General features: G+C 41.1%; 3 protein-coding genes across 5 annotated transcripts in view; 2 read left to right on the top strand and 1 right to left on the bottom strand.

Annotated features, from left to right (window-relative positions):
• The window catches only part of znf536 (zinc finger protein 536), a 248216-nt gene extending 235865 nt beyond the window's left edge, over positions 1–12351 (top strand). For all 3 annotated transcript variants that reach the window (XM_044030798.1, XM_044030797.1, XM_044030799.1), the window contains one exon: positions 11560–12351. In XM_044030798.1, coding sequence (XP_043886733.1) covers positions 11560–11717 — 158 coding nt within the window. In that variant the 3' untranslated portion in view covers positions 11718–12351. The remainder of the gene's footprint in view (positions 1–11559) is intronic.
• Positions 12352–16040: 3689 nt separating this feature from the next.
• Positions 16041–16471, top strand: LOC122772750 (agouti related neuropeptide; the record flags this gene model as incomplete). Its single annotated transcript, XM_044030998.1, has 2 exons — positions 16041–16130; positions 16193–16471. Coding segments are annotated over 2 exons (279 nt in total), but the record flags the coding sequence as incomplete, so codon positions are not given.
• Positions 16472–18861: 2390 nt separating this feature from the next.
• On the bottom strand, positions 18862–20607 carry LOC122772691 (chymotrypsin A-like). The gene is made up of 7 exons (XM_044030903.1): positions 20518–20607; positions 20110–20213; positions 19941–20020; positions 19644–19722; positions 19378–19558; positions 19135–19268; positions 18862–19062 (listed from the first exon to the last, which is right to left on the bottom strand). The coding sequence occupies exons 1-7, from the start codon at positions 20567–20569 to the stop codon at positions 18901–18903; spliced, it is 792 nt and encodes a 263-aa protein (XP_043886838.1). The 5' UTR covers positions 20570–20607; the 3' UTR covers positions 18862–18900.
• Positions 20608–21471: the final 864 nt, after the last annotated feature.

The raw sequence follows: 21471 nt of genomic DNA, 5'->3' as shown, positions 1-21471 counted from the left end.
TCTAATTACCTGCACTGAAATTAGATTTTTTACATGTATGTTACCTACATGATCATATATTACAATCACATACTGTATATTTATCCTCTTAAAATACCTGTATAGTGAGATATGTATATATGTGTACTGTATATTAGGAATAAATGTACAAATATGTGTATTTATTACAATGTTGTTATGTTATATATATGTTTTTAAGAAATGTTATATTTCCATATTTTTGAATTTACTTACATTTATTTATTTATTGTTAAGCAACTTTTCTTGAATAAAAATGTACAATTTATAATAATTACTCTTTGAATTTGGATACAAGTTTAAAACAGACTTAACGTTACTAATCTATTGGGAATTTATTGAACAGTACTAACACAGAGTCATTCTACTGTGATGTTTGAACTTAAAGTCTGAGGGTCAAAGGTCAAAGGTCCAAACATGAGCAGCAAGAATTTGACCATACTGTAAGTTTGTGTATTATGGACAGACAGAGAGGAGGATGTGTGTGTGTGTGTGTGTGTGGGGTGGGGGTGATCTTGGAAAGGTTTGGTGTGTCATAATTATCCCGTTAAGTATCAGCGGAGCTTCCTCCTCACGGGAATTCATCTTAAATGGAAGATTTGCAAGAACGGGTCAGAGAGAGAGAGAGAGAGAGCGAGAGAGAGAGAGAGTGTGTGTGAGAGAGAGAGAGAGAGCTTCCTGTCTGCAGGAAATCCTGTTTACATTTACATAATCATATCAGCACTCTCTTCTTCTTCTTCTTCTTCTCTGTCTTTTTAAGTGCTGGCTGCCTCGTTTCTTCTTCTTCTTCTTTTCTTTTTTTTGTCGTTTTTTTACATGTGAGTCAAAACAAAAGAGTGAGAGCTTCAGGCTGCTGCTTGTCAATGTTTTCTTCAAAGTGCTGCCAGTGTTGGCAGGAAAAGCCTCTTATTCTGAAATCTCTTGCCAGCACCTACAACTCCCTCTCTCTCTCTCTCTCTCTCTCTCTGTCTCTCCCTCTCTCTCTCTGTCTCTCTGTCTCTTGTTCATGGTCGTGCTGAAGAATGTGAGAATAAAGTCGTAATTAAACGATTACATTGATAATAATAAGTGGCTGAGCCGTATCTTCTTTGTAATGTTACAACTGTATAATATTCTTCTAATATTATCGATTCATGCTCGTCATATTACGACTTTGTTTCTTGCAACATCACAACTTTTTTCCTCATAATTACCAAACTTTATTTTTGTAATATTACGACTTTTTTCATTTCAACAGTACGACCTTATTATTTTGATTTTACACCTTTTTTCTCCGACTATCACAACTTTATTCTCAGAATATTCCGACTTTTTTCTCGTCATATTAGTGGATTTTTTTCAACTTTATTCTCCTAATATTATATATAATAATATTATATAATATAAAACGTCATTATTGTAATATTACTGCGTTTTCTCAGAATATTCACTTTTTTTCTCGTAATATCACAACTTTATTTTACAGCTTTATTCTCGTAATATTACCAAGTTTATTCTCAAATATTCTTCAATATTTTTGCTTTCTTCAGTACGACTTTAATAAAACATGATCCAGTCATGTTTGAGCAGCATCAGTGTGACCTCTGACCTCTGACAAACACTGACAGTAAAGGTAAAGACAACACAAACACTGTCTTCACTGTTGCTGCTCGTGTGAGTCTTAATTGAGATCTCAGCGCAGCAGCAGATGTTTGCAGCAGCAACTGTTGAATCATCAGAGACCGAGCATGAAAAAAAAGGAAAAGCAAGCGTGTTAAAAACAAAGCAGGTGCTCCACACTGTGTGTGTGTGTGTGTGTGTGTGTTTTCTCCCCTTAACTTCTCACTTTGCCTGCGTTTTATTTCTCGCTCAAACAGTGATGTAAACATGTGGTGATCAGGAGGAGGAGAGAAAAACACGGCGCTTTATTATCATTCTTATTATAAACAAACGTCCTCATGACGCTGGCGCACAATAATCAACTGGCATTTCCATCCCGTTCCACTTCATTTTATTCATTTAAATCTGATGTAGTCTATATACATATGTATATATATATATATATATATACATATGTATACATATATATACTGTATATATAGACGATACACCCCACAGATCCTTGCGAGTAGTTAAACGAGTAGTTAAACTGCTTTAGTGAGCACTTTATCAGGTTTCAGTTACAGTTAAACTCCAGTTAACTGTTAGAGCGTCTGCACTTTAATGCGGAGCCTGAACCTCGGCTGCTCCTCTGAACCCTCTCTTACTTTCACGTCGTATTATTATCTGCTTTCATTTGTGTGTCTGTGACACGCGGGGGGGTGGTGGATCTCTGGAGGAGCAGTCTCTCTCTCTCTCCGAGCCACAGGTTTTGTGTGTGTGGTTATAAATGATGATGATCGCCGCGGCTCGGCTGCCATTACTCTGCTGTCTCTGTGTCTTTTTAACCTCCCCCTGTGGAGACGCCACTTCTTTTCATCTCCTTCTTTAATCTCTCCGGGTTCCTGCTCCCGCGCTCTCTCCGCGCTCTCTCTGCATCAGAGCGACAGATGACGTTGAAGGGCTGATTGTGGAGATTCAGTGTGATAGTTTGTCGTTGTTTCTCTGAGGTTCTGACACAGGAACTTACTCTCTCTCTGATTTAAGACACTTAACAAAAGGCTCAGTGAATAAGTGCTTCGTCTGTGATGTCTTTGGAACATGTTTCCTGCTTTAAGTCACTGTTAAACAGCCTTTTCACACTTTCACACTCTCCTGCATCAAACTCCATGGAGAAAATGAGTGTTTTGAGCTCACAGCTGCTGGTTTGGTTCATCTGTGACACGGTGGTTAATCTGAACCCAACATTTACAGTAACACAGAATGAACATACTAACACGTATAAAGTTATTAATAGAGGCAACAGTGGATCAACAACTCCTTGTATGACCTGACGTTAAATTGATGATTTGAGTGAGGAAACTCTTGACAAGGCGACACATACTTTAGTTTCCTGTTAGAAAAGGCTGAACAATTACAAGTGAAAGGGAGGAACATCTTGTCAGGATGTCTTCGACTTAAGTCAGTGCATATTTTACCAGGTTAACCTTTTGTAAGGTGGCTAAAATCTGCTGAACCTGTCCCTTTAAGAAGGATCCTCCATCACTTGATATCGTGGCTTCATTATGAGGTGGAGTTTGATCACTTTGCTCATATTCCTTACTTTTTCTGACTTCATGAGTGAGTATATTATCGACTTTAACAGGGCAACACACTTACTCTTGCCCCATATATGCATATTGCCCTATATTACTGTATATTGCCCTATTTGCTGCCGTGTCTCTGGTTCATTTCCTCCTCCTCCTGTGATCTACATACAGTGTATCCTCCACACTTGGTCATGCCACTCCTCTTTTGTCTCCTCTTCCTCTCTCCGTCAAATAGATGGATATATTGTGTTGTGTTTGGACGACACGTTTCAAAGGCACGCTCTTTTATATCCACCTTCCCGTCTCCCGCCTGACTCCACGCCACACCGAGTTAGGCAGCAGATGTGTCACCACCTCTGAGCGGCTGCGGATAAACACCGTTCAGAGCGTCGTGGAACGGCCACAGCTCTCAGATTAACACCGGCAATTAAAGCAATTTGACTCGAACGGCGCACGTGACAGCAAGGACGTTTGTAAAACGCCGGCCCGGGAATCTGTTTAATTCATGTTTCGTATTCAAACGTCCAACTTTTCAAGATACACACATGTTTCACTCAGGGCTGAATACGTGTCAGGAGGGGGGAAAATTGGCTAAAAACACATCACAGTATTCTCTATATCATGATATTTGACATCATTTCAAAATAAAAGTGTTTGTTTTGTAAACTATATATATATTCCCCCAAAAAAAACATATTTATGATGAAGAAATTTATAAAAGAATGGACTCAAATAAAGTTATTTAAACTTGAGATGGGCCACATCTGGTCCATGAGCCGCAGGTTTGAGACCTTTGGTTGATGTATTCTATTATTTCAACGCAGGTGTAGAATAATAAAATAAAAGTAGGTTTAACAACAAAAAATAAATTTGTTGTAAATTAAAACATTTAATCCCAGCAGATAATCTCATTAAAGCGTCTCTGTGATTTGAGATTTTGCTGTGTTCTTTTTTCACAGTTTACAAGCTGCCGTCGTCATGGAAAAACACAAACCCAATTTGTGCTGACTCACGCTTTTATTTTGAAAAACAAGACAAAAAGGGTTAAAAACATACATTTCAGTGCTTATCTTGTACTTTTTTGTATTTGACACATGTCGACCTCTGACCTTTCTGCTGCTGTGAATTTCCCCAGTGTCGCTAATCTAATCTAATCTAGCATGGGAAAAGCCCTCAAAAATGTGATTCTTTTGGAGGAAAAAGAAAAATAATAATAATATGAGACAGGCTGCCTGAAATTGGCCAAGCTGTGTTCAGAGCGCCCTCTGCTGGACCCAGCACTAATAACATCAGATGGCCTTTTGTGCACTTCTAGACTGTACATTTTGAACTGTAACAGGTTTTTCCAGGTCAGAATTTGAACGTTTGAACAGATATTCGTAGAATTTTTGTTTCATTCACTAATGGCAGCAGGAATGTTGTGTAATATCATCAAATCTGTGATTTCTCCCCGTAAAACAACACAGAGACATTTTTCAAAATAACCGCTTCTTAATTTGACCTTAATAAAACCAGGGTTACGAGGCTAATGTGGCAGTTTGATGATGAACCCCTGCCCCCTTTTATTCAGTTTTTTATTTCCTCTCTCTTCCTCTCTCTCTCTCTTTGTGTGTCAAAAACATTTAAGATGTGTGTCCCCCCCCACACACACACACACATACACACACCCGCACATTCCAACGCCATTATGTGACATTGTTGCTGAATAAAAGGCCGTATTATGTTCCACTGCACCCCCACCCCCCCCCAGTAAAGGGCAGAAGTGGACCCAGTTTTTTTATCTGCTGACAATCAATCAGGATTATGTCAGCTGAAAAGAATCTGAACAGCAGTAGCGCTGTGTCTCTGTGTGTGTGTGTGTGTGTGTGTCTGTGTGTGTGTGTGTGTGTGTGTGTGTGTGTGTGTGTGTGTGTGTGTGAAGGATGGGAAATGTGCAAAGAAGGAAAGCACTTGTTGGTTATGAACATGCCTGCTCAGTGACAGAAATGTCATTTCAGTTGGGGAAAAAAGTGAGAGGATTTCTTATTTAATGTATTTGCACAGCCCCAAACCCCCGCCCCCGCCCCACTACCACCCCTCAGTCCAGCCCTTTGTCTTCCTCTGTGGGAGGATTGGAAGGCCACTAATTATCATTTCATCAGAAATGATTAGGAGATCAAACAGGGATCGAATGCCATTTCCTTCCATTAATACGGGGGGTTTAGAGAGGCTGTCATGGCTCGGCTTGTCCTCGCGGCCAAGAGAGACAGAGAGACAGGAGATAGAGAGACGGAGAGAGAGAGACAGAGAGAGACAGACAGAGAGAGAGAGAGGGAGAGAGAGAAAGTAAATAATAGGAGACGAGGCTTAAGAGGAGGGAGGGACAGGATGGGACAGAGGTTTGGCAACAGAAAGAGTTTTGTGTCAACTGAAGAGCAGAAAGAGAAGTTTTTATGATTTCTGATGGTTTTCAGCTTCTTAAATTCTTAAATTTCAGCTTCTCTGCTCCATAAAACAAAGAAATCATTTTGCTTTGTGGACAAAAACAAAGACATTTGAGAACATCATCGTTTCCAGGTTTGACAAACACTGATCGACGTTTTTTAACGTTTCCTGACGTTTAATTATGGACCACACGATGATTCGATTCATGGAGAAAATAATCTTTAGTTGCAGCTCTAATTTAAGAAGTTTTAAAAAAATAGAGTTTATTTATTTACTAAATAAATAAATAAAACTACAGAAAAACAATGAAACCATCAGAACCAGACTCAGCGATGTGCAGCATCTGCTGAGACAGGTTGTGGTGAAATTGGCGAGAGAGAGAGATTATCAAGTTATGAGTTTAGACAAGGGCGTTAACAAAAAGGCGTTACTATTCCCAACGCTGGCTAAACTAAACTGTTGAACTTGTTTCTTTGTAACCAAACAGATCAGAAACTCGTCATTTACCTTTTCAGTGTTCCCACGTTTACTTCACAGGAAAACTTTCACATTTTAGTCGCAACTTTGAACGTTTTCAGGGCAAAAAGGAGGAGGAAAGAAAGAGAAAGAGAGCGGGGCGATGAATAAGTGACACCTAACAAAGTTAGATGTTTCCATTAGACGATCAGAGCGACTGGAGGTGGATGTCTGAGACGAGAGCGCAGCACACGGCTCACAATCGCGCCGCTGATTGTTTGCAGCGCGTCAGATGAGAGAAATGTCAAAGAGAATATGAGAGATGACCTCTGTGTTCATCGCCCATTAATGACCCTGCAGCTCCCAGCTTCATTTTCCCTCTCATCAGAAACATTAAAAACACACACACACACACACACACACGCACACACCTCCTGTCTCCAGCAGTCATTTCCCCCCGCATTGTATTTATGTATTGAAAAAAAAGGTAATAGATCAAGCACATTCCATTATTCTCTTATAAGATCATTAGCAAATATAATTAGATATGAAAGAAAGTAATTTGGAGAGGAGAGGGGAGAAAAGCGCTATCAGGCAGAGAAGACAGATTGTAGCATCAGAGTGTTTGGGCTTAAATTGCTCAGCGGAGGTTTTTATCACGCCGACAATCTTTGAGCCTCAGAAAGAGTTTTAGAGACCAAGAGCGAAAACCATACAACGTGTGTGTGTGTGTGTGTGTGTGTGTGTGTGTGTGTGTGTTTCATACACTTCCTCCTCCTCCTCCTGAATCTCTTCGTCCTGTCGTCGTCACCTCGCAGCAGACCCCGAGAGTTAGCATCGGAAAACACGCGTGAGTTTATAAAAAGAAAATCAGACAGAAGCTTTTTAACCTCGCGCCGCGCACACACACACACACACGTCTGCAACTTCTTTAAAATAATATTGTGTTCCACCTTGAAGTGGAGCTTTGTGAGGAAAACCTTCCTCCTCCTCCTCACTCTCCACCCGCATGCAGGAGTTTTTTCCCGTCACTCTTTGTTGCACCTGAACGCCACACTGTGTTTGTCTAACAGGGATCTGAGTGCGACAACAACACAAATCTCTCGCTCAACCCTTCTTCTTCCTCTTCTTCTTCTTCTTCTTCTTCCTCTTCTTTTTTAGTAGTGCTTTGAGGGATCGGGGAGGAGGAGGGAGAGGATGGGGGTGAGGGGGGTGAGGGTGGATGTGGATTTTTCTAGTCTTTTGTGTGAATCACAGGGAATGCTAACTATAAACATCCTGTATTCATTAAAACCATCTAAAAATACAATTTTTAGCTAAGGGGGTGGAGGAGAAGGGCGGGGTGGGGGGGTGCGGTGCGTTCACTTCCTCCTCCGTGTATACAAGCCGCGTTACGCCTGGTGCTGCTTCTTATTTACATATTTATAAATGCAGCGGCTGTACAATGACAGGGCCGTGCCAAGAACAACTCTTTCCCTGAGAGCACAGGGCCCCGGGGGGGGGCTAACAAAGGAACCACAGCCTCTGTTCCTCTAGCTACTGTCCCACACACACACACACAGTACTGTTTAACCTCTGCATGTTTTTACACGGTGAGAGGAAACCAGAAAAGAAAGAGTCTCAGTCCAGCGCGGGATTCAAACTCGCGCTCACTGATGCAAAATCTGAGACCAAAACTAAAGCAAAAAAATACAAATAAGAAACATGACATAGATTTAGAGAAGTGAAGCTTCTGTAGCTCCTGAAGTTCTCCATCCAGTGACGTTGTTAATAAACATAGAAGTAGCAGTTAACCACCAGGGGGCGACTCCACTGGTCGAGAGAGGAATGAAAGTCTATAAACAAGATAAGATTCTACTACTTTTATTCATTCATAGATTAAATAAAAAGAAACAATGTTCACAAAATAGACGATAAAAGAATGAAACATGGAAAACATCAGACAGACGTTCTGCTGCTGGATTCACATGAACTCTGTTCTTTGTTTTGTCATTTTTCTTGCAATTATTAATAAAATTCCATCCAAATTAAGTTAATACTTGTTTTACATGAAAATAAAATTTATCAGGTATATATATATATATATAAAAAACATCTAATAATTGCTTAAGATAAGGGAGAGAAACGACACACACACACACACACAGGGTCCGGTGTCATTGTTCCACCCGTGGGATCAGTGGACGGATCCCGGAGCTGCGAGTTCCCTCTCACCTCTCATTCACAATAACTTCACTTTCACTGCAGTCTGCCGTCTCAGAAGGCACCACCGGGGGGCGCACTTACGCCTTCACCCACAGAGGCGCACACACACATGTCAGGGCACAGGGGCTCAAGTTAACATAAGGGGCACCCCCTCGCCTTGTCATCATTTAGAATAAAATCATTTCTTATTTCTATCACAACTTTGTTTTTAGTAAAAAAAAATCAACCATATTTTGAAATATTGTAAAATAAATGATTATTTAGTCATTATTTGTCGTAAATGTCAGTATAAGAATTATCTTTTCATTTTTCTTCATACAAAGATTGTGTGTATATTTATTAATATGAGTTCATTTAATCTTTAAATATCATCTTATTTAACTGAGAATTGATTTGCAGAGTCACTGTGATTAGTGTAAAATATGAAATCAAATTAAAAAGTGGTCAGAGGTGTATTTATCTTTATAAATATGTCTCTTATTTAGTTTTTTTACTGTATTTTATTATTAATAATAATAATAATAATAATAATAATAAAGAATAGAACTAAATGTTGCAACGTGATGTGAGAGAAAGGCAGAATGTTTGAATGAAACAATCGTATTATCGCATGAATTCAGGTGATGAACGAATGCCAGGCGTGTTTTCTGTGCGCGCGCGTGTGTGTGTGTGTGTGTGTGTGTGTGTGTGTGTGTGTGTGTGTGTGTGTGTGAGCTGCAGCTGCCTCTCTGCCCGAATGGGAAATTAAAAGCTGCAACAGAAAGAGAAGTTAACGCCGAAATCTATAAAGTTGGCGGGGAAATGTCTCCCCCTTCGCAGCGGCAGTTGTTTGGGGAGAAGGAGCCGCGCGCTTAAATAATAACATTCCAGGTGGCTCAGTTAATGAACAGTGAAAATCAAATATGGGGCCTAATCTGGAGCTCGTTACAGGAACTTTCTTTACACGGATGTCAAAGGCAAAACGTGCCCTCAGGGGCCGGGGGGGCCGGGGGGGGCGGGACTTTATCTCTATCTTTATATATATGAACTGATTTGATCTGTGATAGAAAATAAAAAAAGATGTTGCAGTTATTAAACTGTGATGATGTGTGACGCTGACAGGTGGCGCTGTGAAACGGTGTTTCTCTCTCTCTCTCTGAGCTCAGCTCCTCGCTCTTATTTCCTGCCTTAGTTTGCCATCTAGTGGTGAAAGTGCGTTATGAACATTTGCAGGTAAATAAATCCTGACGAGCTCCTGGTTTCATGAGATTTTCATGAGAAAAGGACAATTTTACTGACAGTGACTGGTGAATTCTTTGTATTTTAACATATTAGGTGCATATTTAAGTCTTTGTTAGATTTATTTTTCCACATTTCCTCATTTTTGTGCATTAATTATGATAAAATTAACAAATGATTTGACTTTTATTGGACTTTTGTGGATGATGGATGATGGACGTACGTTATTGAGGAAAAACACTTGTGTTACAGCAGCTTAGTAAATAACTGACGATCAGAATGTTACAGAAAAGAATAATAATGAGAGTAATCAATAGTTCTTATTTATAAAGAATATCTCAGAAACGTTTGTCAATTTAAAACACAAACTGTCATTAAAATTAAGGTTTTTTAAATATTTTATTGTTTTTATAAGTTTTTTATTCTAATATTTTTTTATCCGCCTTTATACACAAAATGTATATTAAAAAATACTTTTCTTCCCTTTATGAAGCTTTTTCTTCTGTTCTTTTTATTAAACGTGTTTTTGTTAAGAACTTTGAGCTGCATTTCATGTATGAATTATTCCTCATTATTATTAGTATTATTATTAGTATTCATAGTAGTATTACACCAGTTTGGTTTGCATTGACTTCCATTCATTTAAAGACTAAAGAAAACACTTACCACTGAACGACTTACCTTAAGTCCTTAAACTCAAGCGGTTCCTTAAAAAATAAAGTTCTGTCTCATTCTTACTAAGGACACTTAACCCTTAAACCGGGTCTTAACCCTCAGAAAGCCCTTTTCGTGGTCCTCACAAAGACACAAACACACACACACACAGGTAAAGCATCGACACACACACGGATCACTTCTTACACGTTTTTCAGTCGCTGCTTTAGTTTCATTAGAGTGAAAACTGTGTGTAATTATATCACACACACACACACACACACACACACAGAGTTATTACTCAGAGTCACTTTATTGTGCCGCGTGTTAACAGTCACACTCTTCTTCCACAGTTCAAATAAAAGCCCCGTGTTTTAATTTGCTTCTTTGTCAGATTCATAACGCCACTTTAAAAAGAACACGACATGCAAATGTGTTTCGCCGCCGTGTTTTATTGCAAAATCATTTTCCCCCCAGAAGTTGCTGAGTGAAGGAAAAGTTGCATTATTTATTATTGTAGTGGCCGCAGCTCTGGGACCTCATTACAGACTCTCTGAACCTTTTATTAGGATTATTCACGTGTCTTCACCTGCAGTCGTCGCAGCAGCAGCAGCGTCTCGTATCATTTTAAAGACGATGATCTCGCTGAGTGAAATCAGAGCAAAGGAAAACGGGATTCTTTGTCGTTTTATTTCCATTTCATTAACATTAGTGTCCAAGGAACACAAGAAATTATGTTTGAGATCAAAATATAAGACAAAAAGAGGTTTTATTGTTGAAAATCTGACATGAAAAACAGTTTAATTGTTTATATAGTGTGTTCATATTGTTCGTACCATGACTTTTAACCTAAATTATGAAGTCATTTTCAATTTAAAGGTGTTTAATAAAAACCCACTTCCTGTACAGGCTTAAATATGTGACAAATAAATCCAGACTAATTCATGGAAGTTTTATTATGGATCAACTTTTTTGAAATGTTTTCACACTAACATGAGACCCACACTCACCCACACCGCATGTTTTTTCCTCCTGTTTTTTAGGTGAAATGACCTTTTTATTGACTTAAAATGGTTTGAGTTGATATAATCTACATGAGATTAAATCTACAATATCTCTAAGAACATGTTTGTGTCTTGATCTCACTGTTAGACAGACTTTTCCAACAGGAAACTCCACAGAGAAAATCACTGATTTAAGCCGTGACGTTGAAATCAGTGATTTTCTCCGTGGGGTTTGGTGCAGGGAGAGCAGTGAAATATTTGCCCCAGTTTTTACAAATCTGCTGATGTTGCTGAGTGTGTGTGTGCGCGTGTGTGTGCGTGTGTGTGTGTGCGTGTGTACTGTAGGGTGGGGTCAGGTTGTGTTTGGGTCCGTGGTGCTAATCTGCCTCTTCTTCTTCTCTCATTGGTCGTAGTGCACCTGTGGGTGGGAGAGGAGGACGACCAGCCCATGACCCATGACCCCGCGCTGACCCACGACCCCAGCCGCCTTAACAGCGACCTTAACCACCCTAACAACCGTAACCTAGGCGACCCCGAGGGGCTGGATGCCCAAGCTGTAAACAAAGGCTAAAGACGGCAGCGAGAGAGGGCAGGATGATGATGAGGAGGAGGAGGAGGAGGAGGAGGAAGAAGGCGATGATGATGATGATGATGATGAAGGATGAAGGATAAATGAAGGAAAACACTATAAAAGACTTTATTTAAGATGAAAAAAAAACACATACTACCGTCAGAGGAGGTGAGGACCGTGTGAAGGACAGTTGTTTTGGGGACGGATTTACGTGACGGACCTAACGGCTTTTTTTCTTGGACACTAAAAAAGAAAGAAAAAAGAAAAAAAGAGAAAAAAAAGACTCTCCAGTTTTGTCTCCCGTGGTCTGAGCGATCCTCGTCTTTGTCGTCTTATCTCTTCTACGATGTTTTAGTTCTGACTTTGATTTCGATGGAACTTCCTGTCTGATTAGCAACTCTGATACATTCCTTGAGCTAGAAAGGTTTGTCCTTTTTTTTGTTTAGTTTTTTTTTTGGATTTTTAGTTTCAAAGTGTTTGTGATTGAAATCAAAGACGTTTCCTCTCCTGGTAAATCCTGAAGGCGACGCTCGTGTCTCGTGGACGGACGTCGTGTCGTACTGGAATGTATTTTACTGTAGAAACAGAGACTCAAGCGTAACTGGACTGTCGACGCAGCGGCATTGAAGCACATCCCATCAGAGCGGCCACTCGAGGGCGCCATCGAGTCACTGTTTATGTCCCGTGGTCGTCGTCGTGTGTGGGAACTCGTGCTGGTTGATTTAAAAAAAAGGACAGGGCGACATGTGACAATCTATGAAAAGACAAAAACTAAATCCCTGAAGTCCTGATAGATGCTGATCTGCAGACGAACACGGAGACATGAGATTATGGTGTGTTTATTTACAAGTCTTCATCAGGGTCTGACTAACGTTTCATAATCCACTTCATCTCAAATCACCACTTCTCAGGCAAATTCTGACTCTAATCTCAAACTCTCAAATTCAGATTTTCATCTCAGATTTTTTTTCCCACAATCCCAGAATTTGGACTCTTTTTAAATCCTGACTTTAATCTCAAACTTAAATCGCAAAACTCTGACTTTAATCTCAAACTTTAATCCCAGAATTCAGACTCTTTTTTGAATCCTGAATTTACTTTAATCTCAGACTTAAATCCAAGAATTCTGTTTTTAATCTAGATTTAAATCCAGGAATTCTGACTTTAATCTCAGAATACTGTCTTTAATCCCAGTATTGTGACTCTTTTTTGAATCCTGAATTTAACCTCAAACTTTAATCCCAGAATTCTGACTTTAATCTCTGAATTCTTCCCCTTTATGAAGTTGAAAAATCTGAACTCTTGTTTTAATCTTTTATCGGCCAAAGAAAAGTCTACTCAGGTGGACTTTTACCTTTGCTGAGGAGAATTAGAGATTTTTGTGATGAAATAAAATCTCTAATTTAACTTCATATTTCGGTGTTTCCTCCGCGTTCATCTCGCAGTATCAGCATGTAACAAAGACTTGTGTGATTTTCTTCTTGTGTGTTTTTTACTTTGCTCCACTTCCCTCCTCATGTAATCTACAACAGTGGTTCTCAAGCACTGGGTCAGGGCCCACAGATGGGTCACAGGAGAATTTTTTTGGGTCCCCCCCCCCAAAACAAATGTGCAGAATTCTTCCAACGTTTTAGTTTCAGATTTTCCGTGTGTATGTTTTTAAATAAAGTGCATAAAGAAAATGATTTGTTTACAAATTGAAAAATGATATTTGCTGTAAATGAGTCGCTACATTATGCACAAAGTTTGTCTTGTCACATTTTTTTTTATTGTGATTTGGGTCATGATTGTTTGTCATCTTTAAAAAGTCACGTCCCACATATGGAAAGTGATGAAACAGTAAATATACATTATAAATGATATAAAAGGTGGTTCTGATGGTTCCATAAATGTCCTGGATGTGAATCCCCTCTCTGCTGCAGGTCTTCAGCTTCTTCTGTCTGTTCTTCTCATTCTGTATCGTTCACCGCTGCAGATACGCTCGAGGATTAGAGCCACATGGCAGCGTTTTATGGAAAACAAACTTCATTTTTAAAAGAAGACAAAATTCTGGGATTAAAGTCAGAATTATGAAAGAAAAATATGAATTCTTATTTTAATCTCAGAAGTATTTGTTCTCAGAACAGAGTTCAGACTTTAATTGTAGAAATCTGTCCTATTTCTGTTTTTATTCTTAGAATTCTTACTTTAATCTCAGGCTTTAAGCTCAGAATTCAGATTTTTTTTCCACCTCAAAATCTTTTTTTCTCACTGAAATTTCAAATTTGAATCTCAGAATTCAGATTTTATTTTTGCTGCAAAAATTATTTTATACTTTAATCTCAGAATTAGACCTTCACCCTCAGAATTTTTAATTTAATCTCAGAATTCAGATAGTTTTTCGCCTCAGAATTCAGACTTAAATCTCCAACTTTAATCTCAGAATTCAGATTGTTTTTCGTCCCTCAGAATTCTGACTTAAATCTCCAGCTTTAATCTCAGAATTCTGAACTTTAAAATTAAAAACTCTTTTACGTGGCACTAATCCTCTTCCGTAGCGCAGCCACAGATGCTAAATGTACATAGAAAGATAAACAGTAACAGTAGTTTATAAAAAGAGAGGAAAATAAAAGATTTGTGACAAGGAAACGCAAACGAGTGACAGTCGTTTTCACAGCCATGCTCAAAAAAACCCAAACCACGTGTGTGAGGAGGGATTAACGTTGTTGTTTTTTTATTCTTATTATTTCTTCCGTCTCCCCCGTCAGCCTCCAGAGCTCTGTAGCGTCGCAGACGTTTGTAAGATACTGCCACCGATCATTGTTGCACAGTGTTAATGACTACTGATGTATTTACTTTAAAATGAGATTTTAAAGAGACACAAAAAACAAAAACAACAATGACAAAAAACCTGGGGGAGGGTGAAACCTTGTGTATAGCCTTAGATACACGTCATCTGTTCTCGCTTCTACAAAAAAAAAGCTATGTAGCTGTGCTAGACTGTAGGGTTTTTATTTTGATTTTTTTATATCTATAAATATATATATATATATATATATGTACTGTACATTAATGCCTTCTCCATTTACTGATTAAAGAAGAAAAAACTAAAAGAAAAAAGATGACAATCGTCTCCTGTGCTGCAAACATATTTGCCCCTCCCCCCGCCCCGCCCCGCCCCACCCCCCCATATATACAGGCTCCATTATGAGTAGAGGGACTTTGTTTATTTCTTTTTCCCATTTGTTTCTTTGGTTCTACAGAAGTATTTGGCACTGTGATAGTATTATAAATCCAAACCTATACAGTATAAATCTAGATAACTAACTAAACTGAAGGTGTGTGTTTGTGTGTCCCTTGGCTTTGTGAAATGTTTCTACGTCAAATTTCTTTGTGAACCCAGAGAAGAATTCTAAGTCGGTATAATATACAGTCCAAATATAACACTTCCTATTTTTCTTTTTCTTTATTCTCCTCCATCGGCCTCTTTAATGTATGTGGCTTTTAAATGAATTGTTTTTTGTATGCAAATCCCCCCTTTTGACCTGCAGCGTTCAGCAGCATGACTCAAAATCCAAACACAAAGCTGCGGAACATTCACTCATTCATGCAGAAAACGATAAAGCCATTTTTTACCCCCCCCTTTTATTCGTTTTCGATAACTAAACCAGGAGAAGGAGGGGGATTTAAAACTAAAAATAATCACAGAAGTGAAGTGAGACGCAGCGGTTGTTGTAGGGGGGAAACGGGTGTGAATTTGGAGGGAGGGAGTGAGCGAGGGAGGGAGGAATTCTGGGAAATGTGGTCCTACATGTGGTCCTCGACGGCTTTGACCTCCGAACCAGCGATGATGAGCATTCCACTCCACGTGTTATGTACAAAAAAAAAATCCCGTCTCGTGAGCTGAACACTCTTTATGTTTTGCTGTATCCTCATGGCAGATGCTTCGTTTTGTAACTACTGAACTGTACTTATAATAAAAATAAAATGTATTCAAACAAACAAGACGATTGTGACCGCAATGGATTGTTTCAGGTTTTATTATTTTTCATTTTTCATTTCACTTGGTGTGATTGGTGGACTGGACCGTAAAACTTCCAAGAACACTTTTGTTTGGTTTGTTTGTGAGTCTGTTTTTCTTTTAGCAACTTCAATCAAGTATGTTTCTGCAGGTTTTTGGTAAGAATCTCACCACTGATGATGTCACAAAACAAAACCAGGCATCACACGGTGGTGTAGTGGTTAGCACTTTCGCCTTGCAGCGAGAAGACCCGGGCTCGAGCCCCGGTTGGAACAAGGGCCTTTCTGCATGGAGTTTGCATGTTCTCCCCGTGTGTGCGTGGGTTCTCACACACCCCCATCCAAAACCCCGCCCTCCTGCGTGTGGACTCAGTGGAGGATCACTTCCTGTTGGATGCAGGCTCCTACGATGAGGTGAGCGTGATTATTTGATATATTCCAGGTTTGGTGTTAACGTGTCACGCATGGTTTTCCAGGACTCGGCTTCGCTGCAGCTTCAGGGTCGAGCAATGCGCTCCCCGCGCCGCTGCATCCCTCATCAGCAGTCGTGTCTGGGTTACCCGCTGCCCTGCTGCGACCCCTGTGACACCTGCTACTGCCGCTTCTTCAATGCCATCTGCTACTGTCGTAGAGTCGGCCACGCCTGCTCTCCTCCACGCACCTGACCTCCACGCATCTGACCTCCATGCAGAGCAGGAAACACCAGGACATCAGTGCGTGTAAAATGTCTTCTTTTTGTAATCAATAAATGACAACCACAAAAATCTGTGTGACTCTTTCAACTGATGACAAAGCAAACATGGGGCCCAGTATATACATATATATGTATAAATATATACATACATATATTTTTTTTATTTATTTGAATCGGGGACAATGCACATTTATGAAAATTTCTGTTAAAGTGCCAGTTTTAGTCTCTGAGCGAAGACACATTTACACATATGTGTATATATATATATATATATATATATATATATATATATATATATATATATATACATATGTATATGTATATACATATATATAGTATGTACAAATAGAGTCATACCGGCTCAGATGTCACCCGGGTCATCAAGGTCCGTGTCAGGTGCAAGGGAACCAGGGGGACCTGATGAGAAATGGGCTACTGGAATAAGACATAGATGGACAAGGGTGGAAAACATGGAACTGTTGGAATGCTACTATTTGAGCAACCCCAGAGAGAAGGGATACTGTACATGCAGCGAATATGGGACCAATGGTTACTTCAAAACCCATGATCAAGACTAACAGCAAAACAGCTATTAGCCCAGTGTTCCAACATCCACAATCGAAAGCTTCTATCACAACTAGAGATCGATGAGATACAACAACAATGCTACGGCAAGGGGCCGCCAGGACGGTAGGTCAGTGGGGGGATGCCACCATCACCCCCACAATCAGAGATTGGATACCAAGCCCCAACAAATACCAACAGCCTCAGTACAAGAGTTGCTGACCTGAGAATGAAGATCATGGCACAATTAGAAACCTGGAACCCCAGATGAATACCGAAGCTGACTTCAGAAGATCTGCTTGTGGATGTGAATGCTGCACTAATAACAATCCCTACAGGAATCATCACTGAGACCAATAACCTGATACACAGTACAGCAACAGTAACCCTAGAAATGCTTGGATGCAAGATGGGCTTAAAAGAAGAAGAAGTTAGCCAGCTAGCAGGCCATATGGGAAAAAGAGGCATCACACAACCCAGATGCCCAATGGCTATTGGACCTAAGGGCAGACCACAATAACCTCCCAGAACAAGAACCAGAAACCATCTCAAAGAGTGCCAAAGATGAAGAGCTGGACAGCACCAGGCCCCGAAATGATCCATGCCTACTGGCTGAAGAAACTAACGGTCCTAATCCTGAAGGACCCTCAGAAGAGACCCATCCCATCCAACTACCGGCCAATAACCTGTCTCTCCACAACATGGAAGGCCCTGTCAGGCATCATTGCGACTAAGATGAGTAAGCACATAGCTCAACACATGGCTCAGAAGGGAATTGGTAGCAACACCAGAGGAGCCAAGCACCAGCTGTTGGTCGATAGAACAGTCACCCGAGAGTGTAAGAGCAGACAGACCAACCTGTGCACTGCCTGGATTGACTACAAGAAAGCTTACGACTCAATGCCCCACACGTGGATACTGGAATGTCTGGAACTGTATAAGATCAACAGGAACCTAAGGGCCTTCATCGAGAACTCGATGAGAATGTGGAAGACAACCCTGGGGGCCGACTTAAAGCCAATTGCCCAAGTCAACATCAAATGCGGCATATACCAAGGAGATGCGCTATCACCACAGATATCAAGACATGAAAGCTCCTCGCCATGCATGGAGGGTTTCACCCCAAATCCAGCACCATGAGACTGTACGCTAAGCAGAAAAAGGGGAGGCTGAGGACTAGTGAGCATCAAGACCACAATCCAGGATGAAACACCAAAAAGTACATCAGGAAAATGGCCACACAGGATGAACTGCTAACCCGATAAGAGTGCAGAAGAAGAGGAGCAGACAACCTGGAGGGACAAGCCCCTACATGGCTTGTACCACGGCCAAATTGAAGAAGTGGCTGATATCAAGAAGACCTACCAATGGCTGGAAAAGGCTGGACTCAGAGACAGCACAGAGGCACTGATCATGGCAGCACAAGAACAGGCCCTAGGTACAAGAGCCATAGAGGCCAAGATCTACAAGAGTAGATCTGACTATGCAAAGATGCCCATGAGACAGTCCAGCACATAGTAGCAGGGTGTAAGATGCTAGCCGTGTCAGCGTACATGTGAGGTGGGGTGGCTCAGTGGTGAAGACCGGTACCCTGTGTGCAAAAGACATCATGGTCGCAAGTTCAACTGCACCCCTGGCAGGTTGTATTCAATTCCCTTGTAAATTGATTTGGATAAAAGTGTCTGCTAAATGACCTGTGATGTAATACATGTACAAAGTATATACTGTGTGTATATATATATATATGTATATATATACAGTAAATATAAAACATTTAATTTCAGAAATATCGTGATGGACTTTATGACTTGTCCCACAGCTGTGGTTGTTTTTTGTCTAAAATAACACATTAAGATTGTGACTGAAATGATGAGAAACACAAACAGCTTTTCTTTTAGTTGTTGATTTATTGATGATCATACACGCTTAGTTGGCAGCGATAGTCTGGTCGGCCCAGGCGCGCAGCTCTGTGACGCGGGCGTACACGCCAGGCATGGACGGAGTACAGGTTCCACTGCCCCATGACACAATACCAACCAGAGTCCAGGCACCGGCCTTCTCACAGACCAGAGGACCACCAGAGTCACCCTGGAAACAACCAGCCAACCATCAGTAACAACGGAAACAACGGAAACCACAGAAACAACGTCAGATACGAACCATGCAGGAGGAGGCGCCAGAGGCACCGGCACAGATCATCAGGTCACTGATCTTGTTTCCCCAGAACTGACGACACTTAGAGTTTTCAAGCAGAGGGAGAGAGGCTTGCTGCAGGAGGGCGGGGGTGTCAGGAGCTGCGCACACACATGTCACATACACACACATAAGCACATCAGTACATGTCTCACACACACACACACACACACATCAGTACATGTGTCACACACACACACACACACTGACCGTTGTAGCGGGTCAGTCCCCAGCCGCTGGTCACACACTTCATGTCTCCGGGGAAGTTGTCTCCAGACTCAGCGAGACACACGGGGGACACGCGCATGTTCAGCTGGGCGGGGCTCGCCAGCTTAATGAGGGTTATGTCGTTGTTGATGGTGTAGCCGTTGTAGCGGGGGTGTTTGAACACCTGAAAGGAAATGACATGGTCACATGACTGGTAAACACAGCGGCAGAGACTCCGCCCCCCCATGGCTGGACTACATTTGACTCACCCTGCCGACCTTCATGACCTGCACGTCCTCACTGTTAGAGGAGCGGTCATGTTCTCCGAGGATGACGCGGTGGGACGTCCTGCACACACACACACACACACAAAGTCTTAGTCAGACTAACATACCTGGGTCATGTGATCATCTGATTACTCCTGCATGTAAACACTTAGCCAGACTATGACTCCATTAAACTGTGAGTGACTCATTAAAAACAGCCACACAACAATAACAACAATGTAACAATGATGCTTGTCAATAACCAATAATCGATCAATAAAAGTCAGTGCAGGCGTTTACCTGATGTTACAGTGAGCAGCCGTCACCACCCAGTTCTCACTGATCAGAGAACCACCACAGAAGTGGAAGCCAGTGTAGTCCTGTAACACACATACACACACACGTTTACTCTGTGTCAGTATGTGTCTGTGGTGTGTGTGTCAGTGTGTGTCTGTGTGTGTGTGTGTACCTGGAGGGACACCTGCCAGGGCCAGGAGTGAGGCACCGCCTCCTCGCCGTTCACGATGCGAGAATAACCCGTCACCACTGGACGGATGGCGGGAGAGCCGCAGCCTGGTGACATCATTATGACATCATTGTTGTAACAGTATAACTTCTACATAAACATCATCATCTCATAAACAGAAATAAACATAAACGTGGAATCACTTCAGTGGGTGTAGTGACATCTAGTGGTGAAGACTGAGGCTACAAAGTAACAGGCTCCGCCCCCCCGTTGTGTTCATTACATGTCATTGAATTCAAAGAAAAGAATTTAGAAATGTGAGTCTGCTGTGACAGTTTCCACACCGCAGCGCCCCCTGCTGACTGTGACAGCTGTGACGGCAGCGCCCCCTGCTGACTGTGTGATACTGACCATAGGCGGCGCTGATGAAGGCGAGGCAGGAGACGATGAAGAGAAGAGCCATGGTTGATCATGTCCAGTGTGAGACGGCGAGCAGCTTTTATACAACACGCTGACACGTGATTGGACGAGACGGGAGGAGGCGGCGCCGCCGTATCTGAGGCCGTGAGAGTTTGAACAGCTGAGGGAAAGTTTTCACAAACTCGGTCTTTCACTGACATTTTTCATAAACTTGTTTCTTCTTCAGTCCAGAACAGTAAACATGATAAAGTAGAAATATAGACTAAGACGTTTTCATCTTTTAAAAACTCTGCATACGTTTGTTATGGAAAATAAAACTCAATCAAATCTCTATTCTTCCCTAACAGTAACACGTTCATCTGCGTCAGCTGCTCTTTAATAATGAACGTGAAAGAATCTGATCAATAAAATGATGTTTGTTACATTATAACGTGTGTGTGTGTGTGTGAGTGTGCATGTCTGTGAATGTGTGTGTGCCCAGGTATTACTAATGTTGTGGGGACATTATGGGGACTTGTCTTCCTTGTGGGGACAAAAATCAAGTCCCCACAATGTAAATGACTACATTTTAAGGTGAAGATATGTTTTAAGGTCAGGGTTAGGATTAGGATTAGTTGAGTAATTCAAAATGCTGCAGCACGAGTTCTGACAGGAACTAGAAAGAGAGACCATATAACTCCAGTGTTAGCTTCTCTACACTGGCTCCCCGTACAGTTTAGAATTAAATTTAAAATCCTCCTCCTCACGTACAAAGCACTTAATGGTCAGGCCCCTTCATACCTGAAAGACCTAGTCTTACCCTATCACCCTAATAGACCACTTAGGTCACAAAATACAGGTTTACTTGTGGTTCCCAGAGTCTGTAAGAGTAGAATGGGAGGCAGAGCCTTTAGTTACCAGGCTCCTCTCCTGTGGAACCAGCTTCCAATGACAGTTCGGGAGGCG

Source organism: Solea senegalensis, linkage group LG7, assembly GCF_019176455.1.
Source record: "Solea senegalensis isolate Sse05_10M linkage group LG7, IFAPA_SoseM_1, whole genome shotgun sequence".
Lineage (NCBI taxonomy): Eukaryota > Metazoa > Chordata > Actinopteri > Pleuronectiformes > Soleidae > Solea > Solea senegalensis.
This window is presented reverse-complemented; position numbering and strand designations above follow the sequence as displayed.

Excerpts from the sequence above, each read along its gene's own strand:
- LOC122772691 (XM_044030903.1), bottom strand. The coding sequence starts at position 20,569 with ATGGCTCTTCTCTTCATCGTCTCCTGCCTCGCCTTCATCAGCGCCGCC. Across the intron at positions 19,723-19,940 it reads GCTGCTCACTGTAACATCAG|GACGTCCCACCGCGTCATCC; the intron begins GTAAACGCCTGC and ends GTGTGTGTGCAG. Across the intron at positions 19,269-19,377 it reads GGGACTGACCCGCTACAACG|CTCCTGACACCCCCGCCCTC; the intron begins GTCAGTGTGTGT and ends GTGTGTGCGCAG.